The 19,208-nt window shown below is 44.2% G+C and overlaps 1 protein-coding gene across 1 annotated transcript in view; it reads left to right on the top strand.

Annotated features, from left to right (window-relative positions):
* Nucleotides 1-19,208, top strand: part of NSMAF (neutral sphingomyelinase activation associated factor) — a 267,295-nt gene that overhangs the window by 111,230 nt on the left and 136,857 nt on the right. Inside the window, exons 12-13 of the mRNA XM_029591349.1 lie at nt 2,273-2,381; nt 12,009-12,185. Coding sequence (XP_029447209.1) covers nt 2,273-2,381; nt 12,009-12,185 — 286 coding nt within the window. The remainder of the gene's footprint in view (nt 1-2,272; nt 2,382-12,008; nt 12,186-19,208) is intronic.

The raw sequence follows: 19,208 nt of genomic DNA, 5'->3' as shown, positions 1-19,208 counted from the left end.
ATGGCATTGTTTGATTCTGCACAAGTAGCCTTCATCTTTACTGTTAATAGGATCTGGGGAGGGAGAGAGAAATTTCAAAAGCCATTTACCTGGGCAAATAGGGCCATCGAAAACTGCCCACCTACTACACAGGTGAGAGTAAATACGAGGATCCACAATGTATAGACTTTTATTTCTGGGGAAAACGCAGGTGTGATCAGAGGAAGGATTAGATTGGAGGATGCAACAATGCATGTAGTTTTGTATTTTCAAAATTGTGTGGCTTGATATTCAGATCAAAACAGTTAGGGCAGTTAGCCGGATAAAACGTATCCGTCTAACTTACATGAGATATTCAGCAACACGGCTATGCTGCTGAATATCTCCATGTTTGGTGCAATTTAGCCAGATAAATTACATCTGGCTAATTTAGAGCTTCTCTATGGCAGGTTTAACATATCCGATTAACGTAACCTAATATCGCTACTTATCTGGCTAAGTTAAGCGGATAAGTAGAGCCGCCCCGATTCACTCACTGCCCGCCCTTCGGACATCTGGCTAACTTCGTAGCCAAATGTTCAGCAGCCGCCACTTAGCTGGATAAATCACTGCTTATCTGGATAAACACCACTGAATATCGGCCTCTGCGTGTTTTATCAGGGAAAAATTAGCCCCAGAAAAAGCAGGTGCAAATCTCTGTGGATATTTTTTCCCTAGATAATTTTCAAAGGGAAAGTATGCTTGTCTTTTTTTCCCTTGAGAATTGGTGCAAAGTCTGCAGGTAACAGTACTCACGGACTTTGCAACTACCCAGTTGCAGGCTAATTTTTCAAAAGCATTTCCAGGGATAAATCAGTGTTTACCTGAGAAATTTAAAAATCTGCCCATCCATATCCAGTGGGTGTTGTGTTGTGCATTAAGGGGTCTATTTTAAGACACTTGAGCGAGTGTCCATGTGCGCGTGTTTCCCGGTTCATGCACATGGACGCACCGATTTTATAACATGCGCGCGGTGATGCACCAATGTTATAAAATATGATATCTGCGTGCACATGACCCTTGGATTTTAACATCCGCGCACATGCGAGCAGCCCGTGACTCGCATGTGTGTGTGTGTGTGGGGGGGGGGGGGGATTTTACAAAGGAACGTGCGCCGACACAAGTAGGGCTCCTTTTAAAATCAACCCCAAAATGAGAACTCTTTTTAATAGTGTTCTCCAGAATTTTGGACATGGTATGCCTTGGGAACTGTTCCATATCCAGTAAGGCAGCCATTCTCTGCCAAACCTGCCCTGGAAAAGGTCTTATCTAGCACAGGAAGGCATCTGGAAGAATGATGTCCAGAAAACATGGGAATTTAAAAAAAAAAAACCCCAAAAAAAACAAACACATTACGCTTTCAGTTCTTCAGATTTGAAGTGCGCTTACTAGAATCAATTTTTAATACTGTAGGAAGGTAAAGATTAAGGACAGAATTTTCAAAGGAGTTAATGCGTATAAAAGTAGCACATATCGTAGCAATTTTCTAAACCACATTTTGTGTGTAAACTATTTTGAAAATTACTGCGTAAATTCTTTTGAAAATTACCTCCTAAAGATGGAAATGTACATGAATCTCTAGCAGAGAACTCCAAATGTGTATTTCTTATTGATGGTGTGCATATTATACCTTTTGTTCAGTGTGTTCCCTCCTTTACCCATATTCTGCTCACCACAAAAGAGGACATGACTTTTGGGGCTTTGTTCTGTAGACAGAATGGGGGCTCATATAGATGAATAACATGTCTAAAATTGGTTTAGACTACTATAATAGTTTAGTATTATCCTTTGCTGAAATCAACTGCATTCATAACTATGAGGTCGATATTCAGTGCTTCTTAGCGAATAAATTCAGACTTATCCAGCTAAATGGTGCCATTTAAGTATTGGGCCACATTCAGCATCTGCCACTTAGCCAGATAATTATTTATCCACCTAAGGGGGGGGGGGGGGCAGGATGAGGGTGTTCTGGAAAAATGCCAATATTCAGCCTTATAAGTTAGCCGGATAAGTTACAGCTGCTATTAAGTAGGTCTAAAGTTGGCCATCTAATCTTATCCAGGGAACTATTAGTTAACTGGGTATATTTATCAGTGTGGCCACATCACTGAAAATCCCTGCCAAATTAGCCAGATTTATCTGGCTAACTTGCTCAGCCAGGTAGCAGCTGAATATGGACGTCAAATGATTAACAAACCAATAACCTTACTATTCTGGATTTAAACTAATTTGTGCTTTCATTTTAATTTCTTAGGGTCTTGAAGTATTTTGCACAGAAAGTGAATTATGCTCTGATATCTACTTAAAGTTCTACAGACCTCAGGATCGAGATGAACTCTATTACTATATTGCATCTTATCTAGGTTAGAGGTTTTAATTTTTATTTTTTGTGGCGGGCAGGATTGTTTGATTGCCAGCATTATGCCTCTTTTTCTTCTTTCTGCTATCCTACCACTGTCTCCCTTGGACTGTTGCCCACCCCTGTAGACTCCATCTCCTATTGATGTATACATTCATTAAAACCACAGAACTAGCAATTTTTTATTCTTTTTCTAGAAACCCAAGTATCTATTGTAAGCATGTGGAGATTGAATTCAGAAGGAAAAGATTATATGGTTACAAACTTGCATCTAAATATATCCAATAGCCAACAGAGATACAAACCTAACTTAAATAAGCATTCAAAAACACTTTAGTCATCTAAGTACAGCATTGCAAAATTTCTTCAAAAAACATTGTTTAAACTTCCCTAATATCACAATATACCCATTTACAAACTAAAGCCCACAACAAATACAAGATCCAAAGATGAACAAACAAAAGAGACAAAATTACACATAAACATTACTTGCTTCAATTAATGCATAACTCTGAGCAATCATATAAAGGTTCAATATCATATCATATAAAATACATTAACTTAGACCACTAGTTAACTGGTCATAATGATGCATGGACTTCAGCAGAAGAGGACAGAGTTCCAAAAAGACACCCAGCATGTTTTGCCGACAAGTGACTTCCTCAAAGGCATAAATCACAGTCTTCACAAATTTCCCTATTCATGCAGATGTATACTACATCTCCAAACAGTTCCTTTCACATCATATAGACTTCATCGAAGGAATGTTTCCTTCAATGTAGTTTTACAGTCTGTTATCACAGGCATGCTTCCCGGAATGACCACATTCATCAAGGGCTTAATAACACATCAAGTGGGACCTAATGGGCCTTCACTGAAGAAAACATAAAAAACAAAAGAACAAAAACTAAGATACAGGTTCCTTATAATAAAACTATAAAAACACACTGAAACTAAAATAAAACCCTGTACATAAACATACCTCAGAGGTGGTTTACTCTTTCTCTGACAAACAGAAAGAGCACACCGCAAAACACGGCCAGTGTGCGACCAAACGCACAAAACCAATCAAATTAAAATCTACAGTTTGTACTGTACACACACCCAATCACTACAGACAGCAAACATGCCAACCAGTCTGACTTGTTTACCAAAATGGATGCCTCTAAGCAAGTTATCTGGGACTATGTTCCCAGATAACTGTAGCCTCATCTGGCTGTATTGCAAAAGAATTGAGCTGGTTAACTGGCAATGAGCAGTAAAACAAAATTGCAGCACAGGAAGCGCCGACCGAGATTCTGGTAGCAGGATATTGTGATTCCACTTGAAGATTGCCATTTCAGATAGTGCTGGGAGGGTGGGAGGATTAGGGTTGGGCTAGTAGTGGGGGAGAGTTTGGAGGCATAAGAGAACTCATTGGAGATAAATTTATTCTGAATGAGGGGGAGCAGAGAGGCCAACGCCAACCCTTCAAACCCTGTTATCTTCAATACAGTGAGGGATTTTGGGGAGACCTTGGCCCACAATCCCACTTTTGTTTTCATTGAGTAGCAGGGGGGGGGGGGGGGGGGAGGGGAGGGGTTGGGAATAGGCATGCAAGGCTCCCAAACCTTTTTTTTTTCTGTTTCTTTCTTCTTCTTCTTTTTTTTTTTTAACTGCTCATCCGCACATAACTGGCTATATTCTTTTGAATATAATTGGTTGCATCTATAGTTTTCTGGCCACACTGTAAGCCTAGCTGGCGATATTCAAAAGCTAGCCTGTTAGGTTAAAACTTAACCAGATGGCTTTAGCTGGACAACTTTAACTGGGGATAATCAATGGGATGCTTATCCCACTGAATATCTAGGATAACTTATCCAGCTAACTTTAGTCAAGTAAGTTATCTGTTGGAGGCTTTTTTAAATATCGGCGCCTCTACTTCTAAAGGATGCTTACACCCATGTAGATATTTTTCCAGGTTACAGAAAATATCTCAGATTTGTAGTAGGTAACCATCACCCCCAATATCATACGCTAATCTTTGGTCTGGCATCAGCATCATGTGTTTTCATAAAATGTCTTGTGCAAACTGGAGGTGTATATATTTCTTTAACAGATGATTGGCAGGATTTATCATCAACTACCTCAGGTCCCACTTGAGCCCATCATCTCAATTGGAATTTATAGGAGTGCTGCTAGATGTGACTTGGGAAAGACCCATCCTCCAACTAGAGAAGATTATCACATTGATATCCATAGTGGAGAGGATAAGAATGAGTCGGCAGGCATCAGCATGGAACATGCTGAGGTTGTTGGGCCTCATGGCATCAACAGTTCATGTTACTCCTTTGACATGACTTCACATGAGAAGAGTCCAGTGGACCCTCTGATTGCAGTGGGATCAAGTCACCCAGGATCTTTGAGATGGTATCCACATCACCTATCCTCTAAAGCAGCGGTTCTCAACTGGTGTGTCACGAAGCACTGGCAGGTGTGTCGTGCACCCGCTGCTCTTCCCCCCCCCCCCCCCCCACCTCAGCGAGATGAACACTGCTGCCATTCCTGCTAAGGCTATCAGCACATTCAAGCACAGAGGGGAACGGCAGCAGTGTTTGTGGAAGCCGGCAACAGGAACATGACCTTTTCTATGGCCCAGAAGAGGAAGTGATCTTTACAGGGCACGTGGGAAGAAGAAAAGGCTATCATACTGCTGCCGCTGCAGAAATCACATCCCAAGGCTCCCTCCAGCCCCGCAGTGATAAGAAGGCAACACTCAGCTGTTTGCCTGTGCTGCAATCCTCGCGTCACAGAGCAGTCAGTCGAGAATGTGGCTGCTGGGATTTCCTGCCACCCGGTTGCTGGCGAAATCCGTCCATTAGCAGCTAATGGAGGTTTTTCCCAACAGCCGCATGGCAGGAAATCCCAAAGCTGAAGATCAGTGCTGGCTGGTCACTTTGCCAGGGGCTGCAGGAATACTGCGCCACTGTCGTCCCCCCCCCCCCCCCCCCCCTCGCTCTGGCCAAGCTCCAATCTCCCCTTCTCTCATCAATGCGACACCAGCAAAAAAATATAGAAATAATAATTATCAAACTGCAAAAAATATAAGCTGGAGTGGAGAGAAGAAAAGGCATAGAATTACATTCTCAGCCGACTGCTCTGTGCCATGATTGCAGCACAGGCAAACTGCTGAGTGCTGCCTTCTTACAGCTGCGGGGCAGGGTGGGGGAATCACTCCTGCTGCAGTTTCCAGCCTATTAGTACTCTGCTTTTAATAGCAGCAGACTGGCTGCCTTGTGCTGTAGCTGCTATATGTGGCGGGGGTGGGGTGAGTGAGTGAGACAGAGAGAGTGAGCCAGTATGTGTGTAAGTGTATGAGAGAATGTATGTGAGACTGTGTGTGTAAATAAGAGAGAAAACATGTGTGAGAGCAAGAGACTGCTCAGGGAAGTGACTGGTGTGTGTAAGAGAAAGAAATTGGTCATGGAGGTGACTGATATGTGTTTGAGAGAAACAGATTGGTCAGGGGGTAATTTGTGTGTGTGAGAGAGAGAAAGAGATTGGTCAGGGAGGTGACTGGTATGTGTTTGAGAGACAGAAAGTGTGTGTGTGTGAGATAAACTAGTCATGGGCCCTAAGGAAGAGGAGCGTGAGGACAGAGCTTCAGCAGCCATTGCTGCTTCTGGTGTGTGCTATTGGCCTTCAAGGGAAAGGAGTATGAGAGTTGTTGGAGAGGGTAAGTAAAAGTGGCTTTTTAAGTTTATCTTTCTTGAATGACTGCCATTTTAATTATTGGGTATTATGTGATGTGTCTGCTAATTGAAATATTTTATTGGTGTTTAGAGAATTTTTTATTATTTTGTAAGTTTTTAAATGATTGGATGATATTCTATTTATCAGTTGTTTTGAAACATTTATTATATTTGTTAGTCTAGTTTTAGAATTATTATTTTATATTACTTGGGAAATGTATAAATAGAAATATGGAAACAAAAACTGAACTGGAAACAGCAATAAACCAGATTGAGTGTATGCTGTGCAACAATGGAAAAATAAAAATATTAACTTGATGGTCACTTTATTCTGTATTTGGTGAGGGTCTGTGTTCTGTGTGTGTGACCCAGGTAAGGGTATTCTGCAAGCTTGTAGTTTCTATGTATGGATCTATAGCAGCTTGACTTATTCTGTTTTCCAAACTGTATTGGTGTTTAAGGCCTGGTTAAATTTTTGTAGTGTTGCATTTTCATAGGTAGGGTTGTTACTGTTTGAGTGAGTTCCATAATGCAGTTGTAACTTTTTACGCATTAGATTCTGTACATTATTGCAGATCCTGGGAGTCTGTTAGGTGCTATATTTCTGTTTTGTACTGAATGCAGAGTGGCTCTTTTGGGTTTCCATTCCAGTTTCTGGCTCCATAATTGTACTTTACAGTCTTTCTGTAATTGATGAAGGTTAATTCTATGTGTGTGACCGAGGTGAAGATTTTACTAGCATATAGGCATTTGTATCAATATTATGTGTTGTGTTTCTCAATAGTACATGTATTGATGGTAAATTACTGTTTGTTCATAAGGAGAGCTTTTGCACCTGGTAGGAGAGTGTTTATGTTGCTGTTACTGAGGTGATACCAGAAATATCTTTTTTTGTATGGTAAATTGAATGGGGAATGTCCTAATTCTGTTCTGTGCCCATTGTTGGGGGGTCAGGGCAGTTCCTGTAGATGCAGAGTATATGTTTATATTTAGCCCCGTGATGATCATGTGTTCAGTGTGTCATGCATGTGAGAACCATCTGCCAGGTGTGTCCCAACAGAAAAAAAGGTTGAGAACCACTGCTCTAAAGGACTCTCTCCTATTGACTGATTTATTCCAGTCTTGCCAGGGGAATACCCTTACAAATTCCTCCAGTGCAAACTGTCTTAACTATGGATGCGTCCAACCTGGACTGTGGAGCCCAAGAGGATAGGCTCTGCACCTAGGGCCTACGTCTGCCCAGGAAACCCTTAATCATATAAATTTCCTGGATAGGTTAAGCAACAAAATTAACCTCATTCAGGTGAACAGCCAAGTAGCAATATTCTACATAACAAATAGGGAGAAACGGAATTGTACCGCCTGTATCAGGAGAATGTCCAGTTGTGGAACTAGGCCATTTCTCAGGGAATGGTACTCAGAGGCACATACCTTACAGTTGTTGAGGATGTCCTGGCAACCTGACTGAGTTAGGTCCTAGAATCCCATGAGTGGTCTCTAGACAGGAGAGAGAGGGGGTGTGGTAGCAAATCAGATTTTCCACGAGTGGGATGCACCCCTTATAGATTTGTTTGTGTCTCCTCTGAATAGAAAGATCCCACTCATCTGATCCAGAAGAGTGATTCAAGGCAAACTATCCTCAGGTGCCTTTGTCATCATTGGGTTCAGGGTCTACTGTACATATATTCTTCAGTTCTACTAGTAGCAAAGCCCTTATTGAAACTCAGAAGAGACTGGGGAACTGTGATTCTTATAGCTTCCTATTGGCAAAAACACATTTGGTTTTTGCTCCTCCAGAAAATGACCATCCATAATCCTATCAGGTTGTGGGAATTCCCTAAGTCGTCATTCACAATCAGCTCCAGGTACTCAAATCCTGGATGTTTAGAGGTTACCTCTACAACTCCTAAATTTTCTGAGGATGCATCTTATGCTCTTCTGGTTTCCAGGAAGAACTCCACTAGGAAGTTCTACAGTTTAAAGTGGAAGAGGTTTGTCTTTTGCTATGAGGGAAAGCCTCTAGATCCTTTTTTCCTGCTCCACTCAAAACCCTGCTTGATTACCTTCTACATCTCTCTCTTAAGATCAACCCAGTTAAGGTTCACCTCAATGCAATTGGTGCTTACCATCGCTATGCAGAAGGTAAACCCATCTATATACAGCCTTTCGTTGTCCATTTCATGCGGTGCTTGCTTCAATTGAATTCTTCTATCAAGCCACCTCTTGTGGTTTTGACCCAGCTGATGAAAGCTCCCTTTAGGGCCTATAGACTTGTGTGAGCTGAAGAATCTGACCTGGAAGATCATATTTTGGTGGCAATTGCTTTGGTTCACATAGTTGTTAAGATCCAAGCCCTTGTGACTATCACCTTATACCGCATTTTTTCAAAACAGAGTGGTTTTGCACATGCATTCTAAGTCCCTGCCTAAGGTAATGTTGGATTCCACTATATCCAGTTAATCATCCTTCCAACATTCTTTCCCAGACCATATGTCCAAAAAGGTGAACGAGCACTATAGTTTGGACTACAAAAGAGCCTTGGCTTTCTCACTGGAGCAGATTGAAGCCATAAGAAAGTCCACCCAGCTTTTTTTTCTTTAGACACCAAAAAGCTTGGAATTGCCTTTGCCAAATGCACCTTTTCAAATGGGTTAGCAGATTGCATATCCTTCTGTTGCACCCAGGCAGGCCTGTATCTGGTCGATCACATCAAGGCTCATAGTATCAGAGCCATCCTAAGTTAGGATTAGCTTTCTCGGAGGAGATCTGCAAATCTGCATCATAAATCTTAATGCACATTCACAGTGCAGTATTGCTTGGCCAGGGACTACTGACACGACAGTAGGTTGGCCTGTCTGTCCTCTGGAATCTTTTTGAGATGTAGAACTCAATTCCATCCCCTCTAGGGCCTGATATTTTGGTTCCATGCTGTCCCCATAACAAAAAAAACAAAACAGAAAATACAAAAATGGCCTTTTACTACCAAAAACTGGTTTTGCCCATGGCACTGTTTTGGGGTGTTTTCCTCTGGGTTTTGTTTTTTTTTTTGTTTGGAGCAGTCTGTAGCTAGGGATTCTCCAGGTGTGAGAAATGACATTCTGCTTATCCTTGCTTACCTGAAACAGGACAGCAGAATGTCAGTCCTCACAAACCCTCCCCCTTCTCTTGGAGTTGGCTTCTCAAATTATGGACTCGTAGTAGTGAAGCATAATGCACATGCCTAATAGGGCATGTTCAGAGTTTTCTAGAAACTTTGAAGTCAAATTTCCATGTTGGGCTCCATCTGATGATGTCATTCCATCTGTCAGGACTGAGATCCTACTGTCCATGGAGAACACCTGCTACTGGGAAACAACTCCTCACCCCTTCTTCTTGCTTTTGCATAGAGATTGTTTTGCCCCATTCCCTTCCCTACCTTCCACTGGCAGAAGAGACTGCAGAGCCCTTCTGCTAACACAGCCACCCATCTCAGAATGATGCTGCCTAGCAGTGTTGCAAGATTCTTGATGTGGAGGGGGCTGCTTCACTCTTGCTGGAGTGCGAACAGGAGGAAGGTGCCCCAGAGGGGTCTAAATCACTCTTGCTAGGGATGAGAGGGAGGTTGGCACAATCTTTATGGAGGGAGGAGTTGGAGGGGGAGAAAATCCTCCCTCAGCCCCCTTCCATCTTGGGCCTGTTAGCATAGGAGATTTCTAGGCTGCTACTCCGGCCATTCTAATTTTCTGAGTTAATATCCATGTTCATACCAGGCCACACTATTAAGGGAAAGTTTGATTATTTAGTTATTTATTTATTTAAATGCCCTCAGTAAAATTTATTGCGTAACACATTAAGTGCCATTCTACCATGCCTGTTAAAATGTAACCAAATCACTTGCTAAAATTATTTTACTCAAGTTCTCTATTTCATACAGTACATCCTGTAATTGGTCACAGTGATAGATTTCCAGATTTTACTTTTCTTCTGTTCCTTTTTTCTATCATTTTCAGTTGTAGTTGGTTAGGGAAGGTTTAAGTACATATGTTTCCTTTTTTCTTTTTTTTTTTTTAAATATCTTTATTCATTTTATACAAAACCTTATCACAAATATTAATAGAACCATGAACAGACAATTGAAAACCTCAGTTCAGTAAACAGAGAAGAATCCTCCTTCCATTCCCTCTCCCCCCCCCCCCCCTCCAACTCAACCCCTGAGGCAGGAATGACCACAGACCAGAAGCATCATAAGTCAAGACTGATTATCAGCAAGAACTTCATCACTGACTACAGACCTTTTACCAGCTAGAGAAGTAATATCAAATGCAGAGATGAATCTATTTCTTATAGAAGAGGACACAGATGCTATATAAGCACCCCATAGTTTAGGAAAAGCTCTCCTTTTTTTTTTTTTTTTTTTAAGTCACGCATGCTGCCGCTTTGGAGCTCTATAGGTCATTGAGTCTGTTTAGTGGTTAAGGCAGGAAAGGGCCCAGTCGCATCCCCACCTTCTCATCACCCTTACAGCCTGACAGAAAGAAGCTAAGGGTGTAGTTATCTAACTGAAAATCTCTCTGTTCTGTAAATATTTTATTACATTTCACTGCAATGCAGTTTCCTATAATATCTATTTTCAGTTATATGCATGGCAGAATAAATATGAGTGATGAGGGAAGGGTATGAATGAAATGTGTCAGTAAGTTGTGTTCTAGAGATACTGCCTTATTTAGTAGCACTACTTAGGAGCCAATGTACAAAAATGTAAGTGTGATGCCGATCTGCTTGTCTTCATGGAATGGTTCTGCAGTGCTGCGAAATCTCATTGTTTTCTCCTATACTTTAACGTATTTGGCTTGTTCTTTCAGTAGTTTTATGCATTTAAAATAAAACACTTTTAAATTAAACAAAACACGGCAATCTCACAAATTTCCTTGAAAGCACTGATAATCAAATAATTGATAGGGGATTGCTATTAGTTGCTTTTATAAATTTACTTGATTTAAATAAAGTCATGAAAAAATATTTTAGCATATATCCCATCACATTTCAGGAAAGCTGGGTTAAGATTTTCCCTGATTTATCTGTTTCCACACAGAATAGAAGAAGAGAGTTTCTGACCTTTAGACAGGAATTATTGTCAATGGGATTTACATTTAACCTTAGATATCCCTGTAAATGTATTGTTAAGAAACAACAGGATGTTTATATATTCTTTATTCCTGAGCATCTGAAAATATTGTACATTTTGTAAATAGGCTATATGCCACAACTCTATACTCACATTTATATATACAACTGTTGCAATGTTTCTTATGGTATATTATTTTATTGTTTAAATTAATTTAATTGTTATCTTGTTACAATGTAAAAATAGGGCAGTTCTCGCCCTATTCAACCTGTTATCTGGAAACCGATGTGATATCTCGATCGAATGTCGGTATACAAAAGAAATAAATAAATAAATAAATAAATAAATTTGTTGAGCAAAAAAGAGCAGCCATGTCACCAGGCATAGTCCAGTGAAATGATAATTACTACAGGACAACAATGCATTTGTAAGAATAATATTAGTTTCTTTTTTATCTCCCCTAGTTTGCCAGGCCTCTGTTATTGTTTAGATAAATGCTGCAGGACATCCTTTGATTGATTGGATCATAATTAGACCATTTTATGTTTTTTGAATGGTAAATTATGGATTTAGTGACTTGAAATTATGGTATAATTATATGCCTGTTTTTGTTGACTAATTTTGAAAAATCAATAAAAATTATAAATTTAAATTAAACAAAACACAAGCTACAAGAGAACCAACATGCTACACACCCTTTTTCTTCCGGTTGAGGTATCTACAGCTGAGGACAGCAATCTGTGAAAGGAGAGGGAGACATATTTGTCATGCCCTTTTTATCTTTTCCCCTCTTCAGAGAATCATGTTACAGAGTACACAGCAGAAAGCTACATGTTGCAGTGGCAGAAAGGACATCTCTCAAATTATGAATACCTCCTTCACCTCAACAACCTGGCGGACCGGAGCTGCAATGACCTCTCACAGTACCCTGTGTTTCCTTGGATAATAGCAGATTACACTAGTTCAGAATTGGGTAACATACTTTATAATTTTATAACATTGAGGGGTGGTTACCATCTCAATTTTTAATGGACTCCTTCAATATATTTTAATGACCTAGACCAAATCACTATGCTTCCCTGAATCAGACCTCTGAACTTTAATCCTGTACTAATGTCAGTATTTTATTTGTCTCCTCCCTCACACCCTTTAGAAGTTGTGTGGGTCTATTCATACTGAAGATGCCTGCATGTAACTTTCTGAAGTGCTAGGACTATAAAGCATGTTGGTATCTTAATTGGAGGAATGCAAATTATTATTCAAAAGATGCAAGCTGCAGAGGATAAATGTAGCTGACCAGGAAAGAAAGCTTCTCCTGGGACAAGCAGGATGGTAGTCCTCACACATGGGTGACATCATCAAATGGAGCCTGGCATGGAAAACTTTTGTCAGAGTTTGCATGCCACTATCCACGCGGGATCACTCTTCAGTCGCTTCTTTTCTGCGGAACTGTCAACTCGCGGATGTGGAGCTCATCTTTTTGTTGGAAAATGTCCACGGTCAAGGCTTCTCAGTTTTCCTTCCCGCGCCGGGGTCCCTCATCTCTCATCATGGCCTTAGTTAGAGGGCGTCGCAGTGAGTGGTGCCTTTTGGTACGTTTTGTGTGGTCGATCTCGACAGTGCTGTTCTCCAGTGGCTGCTGGCCTTCGACTGCTCGTCAGGTACTTTTTCAAATGGCGTCTTTGAGGTTTTGCCAGGGCCCCCAGTGCCCCTGGACCATGTCTTTTACAGTCCCCCCACAAGGTCTGTTTGTGCCTGGGGGTATCACACGATGTCAGGGGTTCCCTTTTTGTGTTCAGATGACCCCCGAGGGTCGCTGTGCACCTTGATAAAAATAGAAAAACTATTTGGCCCCAGGCCGTCTGGTCCCCTCAGCATTGACGATGGGGGCGTCGACACCCCTATGAAAAGGGGAGCTAGTGGCTGGTGGCCCTGTGCGTCCCTCCTCCACCAGGTCCCCTGGTCAAATTGGGCGCAGGGGACTGGCCTGCTTCCATTTCCTCTCGTTCCACGTCCGGAAGAACTGGGCTGAGCATTATGGGAGATCAAACAAGCACAATCATCTGTCCCCGTCAGAGCATGAGACCAGGCTCGTGAAGACACCGGATCAGCCTGAGGTGCCCCCAAAGCGTCCCCGGCCCGAGGAAGCATTGCCTTCCATTGAGGCCAGTGGCCCAAGGCAGTCCCCATTGGCTTCGGTGCTGGGCACCGGTCTCCCTCAGGTGTTCTGAGGGGGTCCAGGTTACCTTCCTTCTCCTCATCTGGCTGTCCTTTCTTCGGTGACATTTCAAGAGTAGTTAGAGTGCAGAGAGCGGTTGGCGGTCAGCCGAGCCCTACAAGGCATCGAGCTGCCGGCCCCACCGGGGCCGCCACCGCTGCCAGAGCCTGTGCCGACAATGCTTGCACGGTTACTGGAGTGCCTGGATTTGCTCCTCTGGGCGCTGTCGACGCAGCCAGTGCCACTGCCCCAGGAGCCTTCAATGCCCCGGGGAGCACCGATGTTGCCTCTGGTGGAACCAATTCTGGTCGCAAATTCCTCGGTGAGGGCAGGCCACTGGGCCCGATGGCATCGCTTCCACGGCCACTCCTACGGCTGGCATTACCTGAACCTCTACTGGGTCCCTCAAAGCCCTCGGGGCCATTGATGCCCTCTGTACCATTGGTGCCTCGGGCTGCAGACATGGTCCAGCCAACCCTTCGAGTGTCCCCGGAGGTCTTAAGTGAAGAAGATGCTCCGTACGACCCGTGGAGGGGGATGATGCGTCTGAGACCTCGTTGGAGGACTCCGAGGATCTGTCCTCTAAGCCGTCGCCTCCGAAGGAGAGACGTCAGTCTCTGCCCAAGAACCTGTTTGCAGGTTTTGTGCAGGCCATGGCAGGGTCCATCCCTTTTCAGCTCCTAACGGAGGAGGACTCCCACCACAAAATGTTGGAGATTTTTAGTTTGTAGGTCCGGTAAAAGAGGTGGTGGCTGACCCAATCCATGACATCTTTAAAAATATCTGTGTCCGGCTCTGAGAACACCCCATCTCAGTATCTCTGGTGAACAGGAAGACCAATGCAGTGTACCTGTTCAGCCCACCAGGCGTCAGCTCCAGTCTATGGTGGTGGAGTCCGCCCTCAAAAAGGCGAAGCATTCTTGGACCCATGCCTTGGCACCCCCCAAGCCGAGAACATAGAGCTCTAGATGCCCTGGGGAGAAAAGTCTTCCAAGGATCCATGTGGGCGGTGTGTATCGCTTGCTACCATCTGTACATGAGTCAGTACTCCAGGAATCTCTGGAAGAAAGTCCAGGATATGGTTGAGCACCTACCTCACCAACTGCAGGAGGACTTCCTGAAGGTGGACCAGCAGGGGTTGGAATGTGATAAACATAAAGTCCATTCCACCTATGACATCTTCGAGATGTTGGCAAGAATGGTGGCCTCTGGCATCCGTGCTCACCGCATAGCTTGGCTCCATGCCTCTGACCTCTGTCCAGAGATTCAGGAGCACATTGCAGACCTGGCCTGTACCGGAGAGATCCTCTTCACTTATAAGATTAAGGAGGCAGTGGCACAGCTGAAGGATCACCATTAGACTCTCCAGCACCTCTTGGCCAGCACCTCAGACCTGCAGGCTACAGGTCTTCATGGCAGGGACCTAAGCATCCATTTTACTGCCCGAGGAAGTTCTACCCTCTGGCATCCTTGGTGAGGGCCAAACAGGCTGGCCCTAGGTCTCACAACAGCCCCCAGCAAAGTCCAGATACGGGCTTTTGACTGGTGGCAAGGGAGCACAAGCCAGTCTCCAGTACCCTCGATGGCGAGCCCTTCGGTCAGGGGCCAGCTATGGCTCTTTGTGGGCCATTGGCTGTCCATCAACTCAGATCAGTGGGTCCTGTCCACGATTTGTCGAGGGTACAGACTAAACTTTCAGGGTAACCCCACCAGACTCTCCGCCATGCCCCTCTTAGGGCATCTCGGCGGATTAGGAGATTCTTCTCACAGAGCTCTCTGCCCTTTTACTAGCCAGGGTGGTCGAGCCACCATGACAATGGGGGAGTGGTTTCTATTCAAGATATTTCCTGATTCCAAAGAGAACTGGAGACTCCATCCTATTTTGGACTTCCAGGCCTTGAACAAATTCCTGAAAAGGGACAAGTCGAGATGGTTTCTCTTGGCACTTGGAAGGGAGGCTGGCTTTTCTCCCTCGACCTAAAAGATGCCTACGCCCACATCAAAATTTCCTGTGTCCACAAGAAGTATCTGCGGTTCATGGTGAGCGGACAGCACTTCCAGTACCGAGTGCTGCCGTTTAGCCTGGTGTCGGCACCCTGTGTTTTCACCAAGTACCTGGCAGTGATGGCGCTTACTTGTGGAAATTGCACGCACAGATCTTTCCCTACCTGGATGATTTGTCTCATCAAAAATTCCAGCTAGGAAGTCACACTGCAGTCCCTGCACTCCACCATTTGGGTCTTGGAGACTCTGGTTTTACTGATCAACTACCCGAAGTCTCAACTGACTCCGTTGCAACATTTGGACTTCATTGGAACCAGCTTTGACACGGTGCAGGCTCAGGCATTCTTGCCTCGAGACTGGGCACTCACCTTAATGGCCCTAGCAAGAGCGATCTTTTGGAGTCACCAGGTCTCGGTGCACCTCATGTTGCAGCTGTTGGGACGCATGGCGGCAACAGTCCATGTCACTCCCCTCGCTCGTCTACACATGTGCAGATCTCAGTGGACTCTACACTCCCAGTGGTGTCAGGCCACTTAGGATCTTCGAGTGTACATTCTTATCACTCAGCTGCTCTGGGTCTCCTTGTCATGGTGGGAGCCCATGTCCAACTTGGAGGCGGGGATATCATTCCAGGCATCCCTGACTCAGGCTGTGCTCATCACAGATGCCTCCCATTTTGGGTGGGGTGGCCATGTGGAGGAGCTCCACATCCAAGGTCTGTGGTACACCCAGGAAGCGCAACACCAGGAAAAGTTCCTGGAGCTCTGGGAATTCCAGTACGCGCTTTGGGCATTTTGGGATTGTCTGGCCAACAAGATGGTCCAAATCCGGACAGACAACCAGGTGGCAATGTGGTACCTCAACAAACAGGGGAGCATGAGATCATACCTCCTCTGCCAGGAAGCTGTTCACATCTGGTAATGGGCTCTGTCCCAGGGCATCCTGCTCCAGTCCATGTACCTCCCAGGACTGGAGAATGTGGTGGCGGATGGTCTGAGTCGATCGTTCCAACTCCATGAATGGTCTCTGAAGCAGGAGGCTGCAGATTGGATCTTCCGTCTTTAGGAAACCCTGAACATGGATCTGTTTGCTTCCCCCTGAAAGAGGAAGGTAGCTCGGTTCTGCTCCTTATCCCAGGAGGGTGGCAGGAAGGCATCGGACGCATTCAGGGGCCTCCTGTATGCGTGCCCTCTGCTTCCACTAGAGTCGAAGACCATCTTGAAGCTCCAGCAGGATCATGGGATCATGATTCTCATTGCCCCTTATTGGCCGCATCAAATCTGGTTCTCTCTCCTCCAAGATCTCGCCCTGAGGGAACCGATTAATCTGGGGACTGCCCCAGATCTCATATCACAGGATGGGGGTTGGTTACATCATCCCAACCTCCAGCCTTGTCCCTCATGGCGTGGATGATAAAAGGTTGATTTTACAGCCCTGGGAACTCTCAGATGAAGTGTCCCAGGTCTTGCTGGAGTCCAGGAGGCCATCTACTAGGAAGTCTTATGGCCTAAAGTGGAAGCAGTTTTCCGCTTGGTGTGAAAGTCTCAGTTTAGATTTGTTCTCCTGCTCTACCCCAAAATTGCTGGACTACCTGCTAAACCTCTGAATCTAGACTAAAAGCCAACTCAGTGAGGGTGCATCTTAGTGCCTTTGGGGCTTACCACCAAGAAGTGGATGGTGCCCCCACATCTGTGCATCCTATTGTGGGGCGCTTCATGCGGGGCCTGCTTCAACTGAAGCCTCCTCTCCGGCCTCCCGTGGTGTCCTTGGACCTCAACATGTTCCTGGGCCAGCTTATGAAGGCTCCTTTCGAACCCATGTGCTCCTGTGGCCTAAAGTTCTTGAGTTTTCCTAATGGGGTCACCTTAGCATGCAGTCAGTGAACTTCAAGCTTTGATGTCATACCCACCTTACACGAAGTTCTTACTCATCCCAAGTTCTTACCAAAGGTGGTGACGGATTTCCATCTGAACCAGTCGATTGTCCTACCCACCTTCTTTCTATAGCCTCATTTGCACCAGGGAGAATGGACTCTTCATAGCCTGATTGCAAGAGAACCTTGGCCTTTTACCTGGAGCAGACAGCAGGTCATAGGCAATCCACACAACTCTTTCTTTTGACAAAAACCATTTAGGAGTTGCTGTGACAAAGCAAACCTTATCCAACTGGCTGGCAGATTGCATCTCCTATTGCTATGCGCAGGCGGCACTGCAGCTTGGTGGCCATGTCATGGCTCACTCTGTCAGAGCCATGGCGACTTTGGTGGCCCACTTGTGAGAAGTCCCTGTGGATGAGATCTGCAAAGCTGCAACACCTTTGCTTCGCATTACTGTCTGGACAGGAAAAGCTGATGTGACAGTAATTTTGGCCAGTCTGGCCTCTGGAATCTTTTTCAACTTTGAAACACACCTCTTCCAGCCTATGGCCCTGTTTTCAGGTTCAGGCTGCCTCCCGTTGTTAACAACAGCACTTGTTGTGCCTGTTGGCACCTAGTTACATGCTTGTTTGGTTTTTTGATGGATGTTCGGGAACAGCCTGCAGCTAGGGATTCACCCATGTGTGAGGACTACCATCCTCCTTGTCCCAGGAGAAAGCAGAGTTGTTTACCTGTAACAGGTGTTCTGCTGGACAGCAGGATGTTAGTCCTCACGAAACCCACCTGCCACCCCATGGAGTTGGGTTTCCTCATATGTTTATTTTATTTTTTCATAATTCTATGTTACGAGACTGAAGAAGGACCCCGCATGGATAGTGGCATGCTGTGCCTGCTCTGTGTGCCTAGTCAAAGTTCTAGAAACTTTGACAAAAGTTTTCCATGCTGGGCTCCATCTGATGATATCACCCATCTGTGAGGACTAACATCCTGCTGTCCCAGGAGAACACTTGATACAGGTAAGCAACTCTGCTTTATCTGTATCCCAAGTTCTGTGTGAATTTCAGAATCGCAGATCCTTTCTTTTTCATGCTGCAATGCAATTATCAATTCACTATGCTGCAGTCAGTTATCAGTATCTCACACTTCTTGGGATACAAATAACTTTTTCTTTATTGGCCAGCTGCCCTGGGTTTTTCTCCCTCATTTTCGACTGCCTCCCATCTAGCTTTCTTTTAGGCCAGCCATTCTGGTGACTCTGACCACAGTTTCCCCTGGAGCCTGATAATTACGTATAAAAGTCTGACCATTGGGTGTCATTTTGCACAGTGGCTGGAATGCCCTCTCCCATACCAGCATTCCCAGCCTGAGGAGCAGATACTGAACTCGCTAACTGAACCTTGATTATCACTGACCAGGTTTGTCCTTTGCTATGCGTTTGAGGGGATAATTTTATAGCAGCTTGCATATAGTTTATCAATTTTCCAAGTAAACTTATGTGCATAAGTTTGCCTTGACAATTGTTCTGGCCTAAACCTCCCGCACAAGTTACACCCGCTAATTTTGTGCCTTTCTAAGAACATTTCTGCACATACATTTTCAAAATAGAAAAGAATGTGTGTAAATCCATTACCAGTTTGTGTGGGGAATTAGCAGTAGCAGGTTGTCCCATGCCAAAATAAACAATCAGATTTACAAATAAAACCAAATCTTGGAGACTAGAATGTCAGCCAGACAGACAAATAATTTGTTACACTTACTACAATTACAATACCAATCAAATTATTGTATACAGAAATTTTGATATCTGCATGTACTTAGGATCTCAGAACTTATAAACAAAGCATAAACTTCTGCTAATTATGGGGCTAATTTTAAAAAGCATTTACATGCTTGAAATT

Source organism: Rhinatrema bivittatum, chromosome 2, assembly GCF_901001135.1.
Source record: "Rhinatrema bivittatum chromosome 2, aRhiBiv1.1, whole genome shotgun sequence".
Lineage (NCBI taxonomy): Eukaryota > Metazoa > Chordata > Amphibia > Gymnophiona > Rhinatrematidae > Rhinatrema > Rhinatrema bivittatum.
The sequence above is the reverse complement of the archived record's forward strand: the minus strand, read 5'-3'. Positions and strand labels throughout refer to the sequence as shown.